This window comes from Neodiprion lecontei, chromosome 2, assembly GCF_021901455.1.
Source record: "Neodiprion lecontei isolate iyNeoLeco1 chromosome 2, iyNeoLeco1.1, whole genome shotgun sequence".
Taxonomy (NCBI): domain Eukaryota; kingdom Metazoa; phylum Arthropoda; class Insecta; order Hymenoptera; family Diprionidae; genus Neodiprion; species Neodiprion lecontei.
Genome location: NC_060261.1, coordinates 15,676,948 through 15,687,752, shown reverse-complemented (window position 1 = coordinate 15,687,752; position 10,805 = coordinate 15,676,948). Strand labels below are relative to the sequence as shown.

General features: G+C 38.0%; 2 protein-coding genes across 2 annotated transcripts; one reads left to right on the top strand and one right to left on the bottom strand.

The window, feature by feature from the left end:
* Positions 1 to 200: 200 nt before the first annotated feature.
* LOC107223336 (sodium- and chloride-dependent GABA transporter 1) lies at positions 201 to 7,627 on the top strand. Its single transcript, XM_015662988.2, has 14 exons — positions 201 to 444; positions 1,502 to 1,785; positions 2,998 to 3,217; positions 3,338 to 3,439; positions 3,546 to 3,714; positions 3,847 to 3,979; positions 4,484 to 4,618; positions 4,863 to 4,966; positions 5,108 to 5,232; positions 5,340 to 5,452; positions 5,558 to 5,689; positions 5,771 to 5,974; positions 6,036 to 6,203; positions 6,940 to 7,627. Exons 2-14 carry the CDS (start codon positions 1,546 to 1,548, stop codon positions 7,036 to 7,038), a joined length of 1,944 nt encoding a protein of 647 aa, XP_015518474.1. The 5' UTR covers positions 201 to 444; positions 1,502 to 1,545; the 3' UTR covers positions 7,039 to 7,627.
* On the bottom strand, positions 7,066 to 9,317 carry LOC107223327 (male-enhanced antigen 1). Its single transcript, XM_015662976.2, has 4 exons — positions 9,170 to 9,317; positions 8,350 to 8,571; positions 8,026 to 8,100; positions 7,066 to 7,846 (listed from the first exon to the last, which is right to left on the bottom strand). Exons 2-4 carry the CDS (start codon positions 8,527 to 8,529, stop codon positions 7,628 to 7,630), a joined length of 474 nt encoding a protein of 157 aa, XP_015518462.2. The 5' UTR covers positions 8,530 to 8,571; positions 9,170 to 9,317; the 3' UTR covers positions 7,066 to 7,627.
* Positions 9,318 to 10,805: the final 1,488 nt, after the last annotated feature.

The following is a 10,805-nucleotide window of genomic DNA, read 5'->3' as shown; positions in this document are numbered from 1 at the left end:
TGCGACTCTGTTTTTGACCTTGGCGATTTGCCTACTAATCTGACTCACGCCTCTGGAACTTTGTTGTGTTACTTTCGATGAGAAAAAGGGTCTGGCAAGGAGCGCATGCAACCAGCAACGGTGCCAGTTGTGATAACGTCGTATTGCTCATCGCATATTTCTGGCCCCCGGCGTCAGTTGTGTGGACCTAAATATAGAGTGACACTGAAGGATTAATCTGCTGAATAAATGAATGTTACTCTGATGGCGTGAGGGGCCCACCGCATCCTGGGGTAATCCAGGGAGTCAGAGGGACTCGCCATTCTAGGGCAGTCACGCTCACTAGGCGAACAGAATTATCTGCTCACTTCGCCGCAAGCTGGTGTCTATAAATCTGGAGTTACGTGCTACGGATTTTCTTAAATTTTCGAGATTCTACACACTTTCGTTCCGAAGTCCGTTAAGGTACGTCCGAATCAGCTATTTGCAGCATGTATTTCTCTTGACATATTTTGAACCCTTTAAGTACAATCGAAAAAGCACAGATTCGGCGAAGCTACAATTTCAGCCGTCAAAGCTTGTGCGCATTGTAAAGAACAATTATAGAATTGCAAATTGTCAAATGTAGCATGCAGAATCAAAGACACGTTTTGTGCTTGTGAATAAATGTCTCTGGGACGGGCGGTGATATTGTAACACAATTAGCACAATGCAACCGAGCAGTGAAATACCTGCGCAATTGCGAAAGGTGCTACATATTGATGGCACAATAATATCCAGCTTGCAAGTACCGCTAAAACAGACAGTAACTAAAGTTTGTTGTTTACCGAAAAAAGTCTTGCGCCAATTTTAAAGCAGATCGGAATAAGGAAAAGATAGAAAAAAAGGTTTTGTTGAGGATTTAAAGAAATTGTTAGACGAATAAACAAAACTAGAAAAATACTGAATTAATCACGTGTTTCGATTTAAGTAGGGCAAGGTTAAATAGCCAGAAAGAGATTGCTTGAATAGGCGAAGACACGCAAACACCGCGTTGCAATGTTCCCCGGAAGAGGCTCGTTGTTCGTTCGTTTATCCGTCCATCACAATTTATGCAGACCCTATTCTCAATCCAGGCACGCCCAGCTAATACGCAGCATCCAGAACCCAGTTCGAAAGCTAGAATAATTTGCAAAATTTGCACCCAATCCTCCCGCTGTGCACAATTGTTTGTACTCTGCCTCTGGCATAAGACAGCTGACGTAAAAAATTTTTACTCATTAAAACTTTATACACAATTAATTCTGACAATAATTATTGACATGTGAAATGCTTGTGATTACAAAAATTTTACCTAATGAATATATTACTCGACATACCGTACTTGTATTTTTTCGGTAAGTAACTAGTTCACGAATGGGATTACAACGTTCCATTGAAAATTCCCCAGAGTCTGTCACGAGATCCATGCTTACAAAATGACTTGAGAATTCGCATAAGTAACGATTATGCTTATAAAAATTCGCAACATAACATTTTTCAGTAAAATGACGTGAGTATAGACTAACCGTAAACGGAACAACAATCATGCCGTCGTTAAGTGACTCTGGGGGTCGAAACCGCGTGGACAGAGCTACGAGTCCACTTCCTCGAAGACTGGCTGTGGATCCAGTTCAGGAGTTGAAGGCGCTTTTCGCCGAGCCATCATTGAGGCTGTCCAACAGCGAAAAGGACCATGATGCCCGCATAGACGGTATTCAGTGTCTCGAGACGATCGAGGTATCGGCAGATGAGGATCTTCCAGAAAGAGGTAGCTGGAATAGCAAGGTACAAAAGTCCGCTGTCTAGATAAACGGTTAATAATAGTTTATTCATACGAACGAAAAATTAGCGGGAAAAAATGTTACGTCCGCATAGCGGGCAATGTTTTAGGAAATTCGCTACTATCGTTTTATATGGTTATTCTACATGCAAGGTTCCAAAAACATCGGAATGTACAATTTCTCTATACTTTACGATCAACTGTAGCAGCCAGTTGCGGCATCGCCCGTGAAGATTATCAAATGCTTCTTGTGGCAAAACTGTTAGACGTAAGCATACCTATGCTCTCGCAGATTTCTTATTTTCTTTTTCTTTTTTCTGTAAAGCTCATCGAGCCTTTGAAAACGATCTTGAACATAACTTTCCTCGATATGTAAAAGTTTAGTCGGTATTCGCATAAGTGCGTGATCCAAAACTATTGATCTGATTGTAACAAAATGTAGCCCAAAACCTGACCAAACGTTGTAGCTATCCACAGAAAAAAAAGAAACGAAATCGATTCGTTATTTCTGGAGTTATAAGCGACCATACGGATGTATAGACAAACAGAGAGACGTTGAGTTTCACGTAAGGGAAGATTGCGTATGCAACGTTGCAGAAATCTTAGGCATCGTAGGGATGTATATATTTCAAAACTTTCAAAGATACGTTGCTGCAGCAAACTTTTTGCAATATTTCTGAGTGTGAAAAGTTATTTTACTCTAATATATGTGAAATATTTCGAACTTAAAGAAGTTACATACTGACCCAATATTTCGGAAATATTCTAAATTTCACAAAGTTATTGTTTTGCTGCAATGTTCATAGAATATTTCAAACGTTGGAAAGTTGCGTTACTGTAATGTTGAAATATTTCCAATTTTGCAAAGTACCTGTCTGCAATATTGCGTCCTACATGAGCTTGACTATCGGAACCATAGAGAGCATTTATATGGGAATTAAGCAGTTGATCATGCTAATGAGGTAGCTGGACACACGGGAGATTAAGTGATTCGTTGGACGTGTCATTGTTGAAGGCGCCATCAACGCACGATGGCACGATAACGTAGTAAACTCGATTGCACGTGATTGCCCGACTTACGGCTCGCCGGATTATACACACCAGACAACTATTATCCAATTTCTTTTCGCATAAACGATCATCTTCCTCTGGGAAGAAATTACGTATAAATATAGGCCCCAATTCAAGTAATAACAATTTCACCGTTTGGCTTACAGATCGAGTTCATCCTGTCAGTCGTAGGCTTGGCTATCGGCCTCGGTAATCTATGGCGTTTTCCATACTTGTGCTACAAGAATGGAGGCGGCGCTTTCATGGTTCCCTATTTCATCGCCTTGGCCCTTGCTGGCGTGCCCATGTTCTTCATGGAACTTTCACTTGGTCAGATGATGACTGTAGGCGGTCTCGGAGTTTTTCAAATTGCTCCGATATTCAAAGGTCTGCGGACTTTTTCTCAAGCTAATTAAACCGTTGTACTTGAATGACTAGAAATTTCGTAAAAATTATGAAAATCGCAATATTCCACAATGAAGTATTTATATCATGATTGGTTTTCAGGAATTGGTTACGCTGCCTGCGTTCTCTCCTGCTGGACAAATGTCTATTACATAGTAATCCTCGCCTGGGCCTTATTTTACCTTCTTGCATCCCTGCGATCTGGTAGGTTACTATGAATTTTTTCATGCCCTGAACAACTCCGAACATTAGCCAAATTGTTGCAAGGGATCATATTTCGATAATTAATTTTCGTTCGTGACTTCGACAGACGTTCCTTGGAGGTCCTGTGATAACTCCTGGAATACTGGGTACTGCATAAAGCCCATAGATCGTTTGGAAGCCAACTGCTGGTCCAGCGGCCAAGAAACGATATGTAACACTCCAATAGGCAACGTGACAGCGACCTTGCTCAAGGATCCGGTCAAAGAATTTTGGGAGTATGTTTTTGTCTTTTTGTTAGCTTCTATGTTATGTCTATCATATTTAGAGTTTGATTACTGTTTTGAGATTCGTGTGCGTAGTTCAGAATATCGAGAAATAATCCAATAACCGTATTGTCTTTTTCAAAGGCGGCGAGCTCTCCAAATTTCAGAAGGTATTGATCACGTCGGTGGAGTTAGGTGGGAATTAGCCGGAACGTTGGCCGTCGTGTGGATCATGTGCTACTTTTGTATTTGGAAGGGTGTCAAGTGGACGGGAAAAGTAATAATAACCGTTTTTAGATCGTGCACCTAACGTCCACCGTCCTACGATGATCCTTACGCAGCATGCAATACTGCAGACACATTACTACACATTTTCAGATCTGAATTGCAATTCCAACGTCGAAAGGATGTCCCGGCAACATTTTTTAAATTTCTACTTGCAATCAAAATATTACGAACATATTTCAGTAATATCACAAAGTTGCGTTATTGTACCTACTTTGTGTTAAACGGTATACAAAATGACAAAAATATTGCGCAATGTGTTCGACATCTTTCGTTCCTAAAAAAATTGCATTGCTGAAATGTTGAAATATTTCAATATTCGTAAATTTGCTGTTTATACCTTGCTGCATTTATTCCCAAATATTTTAAACTTTGCAAAGTACGCTGCAGTTGCAATGTTACTCTAATACCGCGTGCTGTGTAGATCAGATATTCAATTCCCAAATAACCACCGTTAAACTTCAACTTCCTCATTTCCGTCCTTTGTGTTCTCTAGGTTGTCTATTTCACTTCACTTTTCCCTTATGCCCTGCTGGCCGTTCTACTGGTGCGAGGTCTGACTTTGCCGGGAGCCATGGAAGGTCTCAGGTACTACGCCACACCGAATCTGTCAAAACTTGGCGAGCCTGAGGTGAATACTAATCCTAGGAGCCGCATGATCTAAATCGAGAATAACGCTCTGACGTTAATTACACGCAATTATCAAGGTAGTTTAACAGGATCTTCCCGGTGTAGTTACTTTCTATGTTAAATACAATTCCCAAGAACATACGCCTGTGATTGATGTATTTTGAATTGTAAACTCTGATCTCTTCCACTTATCGTTAATCTGGGTACCTCTACAAACGTATTTCAATCCTTTTCCAATTGTCCAGGTCTGGATCGATGCTGTAACACAAATTTTCTACTCCTACGCCTTGGGCGTCGGTGCACTGATCGCTCTTGGCAGTTACAACAAGTTCAACAACAATGTCTACAAGTAAGTCAGAATTAGGAATCGCTATTATTAACCAGTAGGAACGCTTGTAAAAACCGGTCAATTAACGATATCCCGTCAATTATCCTCCTTGGAACAATCAGAAAAAAGAAAATGGTCAAATTCTTCACTCGTCTTTAACAGGGATGCGTTATTAGTGTGCACAATAAATTCTGGTACTAGTATGCTGAGCGGAGTTGTGATATTCTCAGTGGTTGGCTTCATGGCCCACGAACAGCAGAAGCCCGTTGCAGACGTTGCAGCATCAGGTATATTGATTTCGAAACGTACTAACTTAAAAACTGACTCGTACAAAAACGTCCAATTTTGTTAAATAATTGTAATTGGAGCAACTTAACAACGATTTTTGGAACAGGTCCCGGCCTCGCATTTTTGGTGTATCCTTCAGCAGTGCTACAATTACCTGGAACACCGATATGGTCCTGCCTCTTCTTCTTTATGCTTATTCTTATCGGTTTGGATAGTCAGGTGCGTAAATGTGAATGATGTAAATTTCTCCGCTATTAAAAATAATACATGGTTAGCTTTCTGTTATAGAGAAAAGATGAACTCGATAACTCACCTCTTTTACAGTTCTGTACGGTTGAAGGGTTCATCACAGCCGCGGTTGACGAATGGCCTCGACTGCTCAGAAAAAGAAAAGAGATGTTCATAGCACTTGTGTGTTTTCTCTCGTACCTCATCGGTCTCTCTTGTGTTACTGAAGTTAGTGTAACTTGACTTCTATATTATAATGACTCATGTTCACCGATTTGGTATCAGTACAAGGAAGCGATTCAATTCCAGGGTGGTATGTATGTATTTCAATTGCTGGATTCGTACGCGGTTAGTGGATTCTGCCTGCTGTTCCTGATGTTCTTCGAATGCATTGCGGTCTCATGGGCCTTCGGGGTGAACCGTTTTTACGACGGGATTCGGGATATGATTGGATACTACCCTTGTTTTTGGTGGAAGATATGCTGGACAGTCACGACACCAGCCATCTGCATAGTGAGTGGAGCCGTTTACTCCTTTGTAGAACACATTTTGACGGCATATTTGCCTTTTTCAGGGTGTATTCATTTTCAATGTGATCAAATTCGTCCCGGTAAAATACCTCACCTATGAATATCCGTGGTGGAGTCATGTGTTGGGCTGGTTAAGCGGACTATCATCCATGCTCTGCATACCTGGTTATATGATTTACATCTGGTGTATAACTCCGGGGACCAGGAGAGAGGTAAATAGGGGTCTGAATTAGCCGCACTGTTTGATCCAAAAGTTAGCAAAGGAAGAATACCAGTTCAAAAAATCGCCTGCAGCGTAATTTGTGCCAATGATGACAAACAAGACTGAAACAACTTCCGTACTATATAACAACGATGAATCTGAGCAAATTCGAGTAACACAAGTTAAGATATGAACAATTTGAGAGGAGGTTTTATAATTAGAACCTTTAAAGTGATTAAACTCTGATGTTCATGATTCGATTCTCATGTTTTTGAGCTCGTTTTGATCGCTGACGAGATCCCCATACGTTGTCTGAAGAAATATTCAAAAAATCTTACGTCATAGTTTAGTTATAACACGCAAATGTAATTGTTGAAAATCTGTAGCAACGTACTAGAAAAATTCTTTTGTTTTAATAATTCTGTAGGAATAACTATTTGTAAAACTTTTCAGTCTATCTCTGGAAATTTTATTGATAAGCAAAATAAGTCTCTGAACATTGAAATCTAACGGAAAACACACCAGAATGTAATCAGTTTGAACTATCTGATTACAAGATATTTTGTCAAAGATGTTCTTTCATTCGTGATGACCATCGTTGGGTCAAATAATACTGTTGGTGATTTTTTAAAAGGTTTTATTTCTCTGTTGTTAACTCTTGATTCAAACGATTCGGCCCATTCATCTTTAACGTATTTGTAACTAGGAAAAGACAACGCGTAACAACATGTTTAATTGATTTTCAGAAATTCCGAAAACTAGTGAGAATCGACGATGACATTGCTACACTTCGAAAAAAATTAAACCCAACAAAATTTGTTACAGTAAATAAGAGTCAGTTTTAGTATTATATATTTTTTTTTATTCTAGAATCATGGACTGTGTAGAATAAATGACGTGTTATGCAGCAGGGATTCAGCTCAATTTATTAGCTGATATTAGCATTTGTATTCACGCATATGATGTATATAAGAAGGAAGGGAAAAGGACCAGAAAGGTGATCCTCGCGTTTTTCTTTGGAAACACTTGAATAAAATTATATGACTAAAGTGGTGTAAAGGATACGAAAATTTTTTTATTCAGGAATGAAAATACTATGTGTGTATAAAATAAATCAATTATTCAATGTGTATGATAATATTTAGTAATACATATTACTATATACTATACATTATAACGTGCACACGACTGAATTGTGTATTCTTTTTTTTCAGTCTTCACCAACAAGGTGAAATAGTTATATTACAATCAGATGAAAAAGAGAAAATGATGATATACTCATTCTTCGATTTGCAAATCAACCATTTTCGTACGATTATTATTAAATACATTGTTTTACATATAATATAATATAAATATACAAATCTGAATTGTTGATAAATCGTTAACGAAGCACCATTCAAACATAACAATAAAGTACATGGAAAACCTGAATCAATTATTATCCTTACTTTGCATTTCTTTGATTTTATCAATCAATATCTGTTTCCACTGTTCCTCCGACACGCTGTTCGCCCATTCCGGAATCGCAGTGGTAGGTAGCATGAAAGATGCCATTGCAGTCTTGACTTGATCAATTTTGTCTTCGTCTAAGTCTATATCACACTGATTGGATCGAGAAGACCAGACTTCTAAGGTCTCCGGTTCACAAGCCTATAAACGATCATTCGTTATTACATCAAGTAGTTTTAGGTTGTACATATTTTTATTTCTGTTGTTATTGAATATGTTATTGATCGAGAAATCAATAAGACAGTTGTGCGAAATTATCCAACAGCTACAAAGAAGATTACGTTCACTCATCATCCTGCATTGTGTTGCAAAACTTTTACCTCTAGTTCATTTCTGACCGGCACAGATGAAGAAATGTGATTGGTGTCCAGTGAAGTCGATAACCACTCATCATCCTGCATGAAACCATATATGAATGAAATTTTATTGTTATTTACATTGTTGGAAAAGATTTTTTTTCAGTGTATTAATTTAGTAATTATTTATGACTATCTGAATTTCAAATCCTTAATTGAATTCAAACTATTTCAAGTTTATAAATATTTTTACGTACTCCCAAAACTAAACTTCATGACCAATTTGAAAAGCAGATTGCCTGTAATACTTGAAAGCGTGAAAATCGAGAATGAAAGAAAATGAGAGACCTCGTAGTCGTCCAGCATCGGATCACTGTCATGAGGTATTTGAGAGAGAGGCATGTAGCCTCTTAAGCCAGGATCTTCGTCTTCACTATCAGACTCGATGGCGGCTGCTGCTCCAATGTTAAGATCTGAGGCATTGAGATTCTCCTCTACAGGCTCCTGAGTTGGTTCAGGAGACATCATTTAACTCTCGCACGTTCTGGAATCGCAACGATTAAACTCAGACTATAAAATATTGGCCGCAGGTTAAAATGTGTCGTAATACTTGGATGAAATGATAGATGATTATCCCCAAAGTGCAAGACCATGTATTGCTATATCACATTTACAGCTCTAGAGGCACGAATAGTTTTCCAAGCTCGTTATGAGTCGCTGTGAGTCAAAACAGATTGAATATTAAATACTTTCGTATTTAATCTTTGCTTTTTCAACTATCGCGCGTTCAGTAACAATCTGAATCTGTTGTAGTGCTTTCCTCTGGAGTGAAAATGTAGGAAGAACCAGACTTCGAATTGAATTTCCTTAAAAACTTTGCAAATGGTTTCAAAGTGAAGAAAATAACGAAGCAATGACGAGTGACAATGGTATGTGATTTTCAAATGTTTCCAAGAATACCATATGCTGTTTATAATACGTACAACCCTTCTCGAATTCAAGATTTCTAATTATTCAAATGGATTCTAAATATTTACTAGATTTCTAACCTAGTTGAAGAATAATATTACTTCATCGTTAAATTTGATCGTCTAATTACTAATATTGATTAAAGTAGGAAAAATAGATGTTATTTTAAGGTGTTGAACATAATTTACGAATAACTTACGTTGTATTAATCACTGGATATAACAAAGCTGTCAAATTTTTGCGGACGTTTGACAGCTCAAGCGATATGGGGCTGGTGTTCTGGTATTTTTACCAGTTTTTACGTTTCCGATTACTGGCGCCCTCTGACACGAACTAGAATTGATAAACTAATTTCTAAATGCGCCTCAGCTTATTACTAAAACCGTAGGATAAAAAAATACGTAGTTGATACCGTTGACTGAGGATTGCCAAAGACAAACAGCTGAATGAAACGTTTTGAAACCTATGGCCTACAACTTTCGAATTGCTTGGAAATTTTTTACGCACAATCTCTGCTCCCTACTAGCTCTTAATTACTCTCTAACTTTTATTGTTTGCTCCCACACGGTTTTCAAGAATATCAACAAAAAAAAAACGGTTCTGGCACTTGACTCTCAGTAAAATAAAGTCAAATTCGAATAAGTGTTTGGAACAAACCGACGGTTATTCAAACAAAATGAAATTTGCTCTTAATTGCTCCCTAATTGCTCCCAATTACTTTAGTATTTTTTGGAATAGCTTCTGCATGGAAAAACCGAAGAGGGGCATTTCGAGAAGCGAAGTGTGGAGGAATTCGATTTGATATGCCCTCACGGAAAAAAAACCCAACCTGGGGGTAAATTCGTACCCCCAACTCATAGATAATGCTAATTTCCCATAAGAAAAAAGTTAGGGGTACGAATTTACATCCAAGTTGGAATTTTTTTCCGTGAGATTGTCGCCTAAACGGATGGAGATGTGGAAAATCTGATAATTGTTACTAATTGCTCTAGGACCGCTCGTAGTTGCTCCGCAAGACTTGAAATTTGCGGCCTCATAGTTTTCGGAAAAACTGGGAAACAGCAGAAGAGCTACTATACGAGTATAGAATAATTCAAACTTTCTCACAAATAATACAGAATTTTCATCAGAACTTTCTGAAAACATATTTCAGATAGATTTCTGAGAAAAATGTGACAAATTTTAAGCCAATATTTAACATTCAACATAGGTATGTAATAATGTAGAATAGAATAGTATAGAAATGTGTAGAAAATTATAAACATAAGTAAACACAGAGGAGTAACAGAATTTGCTCGTGCTTGTAATTTCCCCTAATGCGTTAGATGTTATTATTTGTTGATTGTTCAAATGAATTGTGGTAAATTATACGTAATTGTGTCATTAGCGTGCTGTTTAACTATTTCGCGAATTGTGATAAGTTTGTATGGTCGATACTGGCCACCCCGGTTGCGTCGCAGAAAGTGAGAATCGGTACAGAAACCAGAATTTTTATGATACATTCTTAGATTATAGCTTTCGAAAAGCTTATAGCAGAGCTTTGACTAATTATGTGTTATCTCAAAATCGATAAATGAAAAAGCAATTCAGTAAATGGAAGATTTGTATCGCGCTACTCAAATAATCGTAAATCTCTACGAAATCGCCCTACTATATTCGTAATTCGTCATTAAAATATGTCAATTCGATCGCGGACTGCGAGCGTTTGTACTTAGTACAAAGATAATTATCCGGCCCAAACTAGCTAATCAGCTAATTTTCACCGGCTAAACCTAAAAATGTACGAAATCAACAAGCAAATAAATTTTTCACCATTCAGATTCGAGCTTGCTGGA

Bases quoted from the DNA above. Each gene is read 5' to 3' on its own strand.
- LOC107223336 (XM_015662988.2), top strand. From the start codon at position 1,546: ATGCCGTCGTTAAGTGACTCTGGGGGTCGAAACCGCGTGGACAGAGCT. The intron at 4,967-5,107 runs GTAAGTCAGAAT...CGTCTTTAACAG, and splicing joins TTCAACAACAATGTCTACAA to GGATGCGTTATTAGTGTGCA. The intron at 5,690-5,770 runs GTTAGTGTAACT...ATTCAATTCCAG, and splicing joins GTCTCTCTTGTGTTACTGAA to GGTGGTATGTATGTATTTCA.
- LOC107223327 (XM_015662976.2), bottom strand. From the start codon at position 8,529: ATGATGTCTCCTGAACCAACTCAGGAGCCTGTAGAGGAGAATCTCAAT. The intron at 8,101-8,349 runs GTCTCTCATTTT...GGTTTCATGCAG, and splicing joins CGATGCTGGACGACTACGAG to GATGATGAGTGGTTATCGAC. The intron at 7,847-8,025 runs GTAAAAGTTTTG...GATCGTTTATAG, and splicing joins CGGTCAGAAATGAACTAGAG to GCTTGTGAACCGGAGACCTT.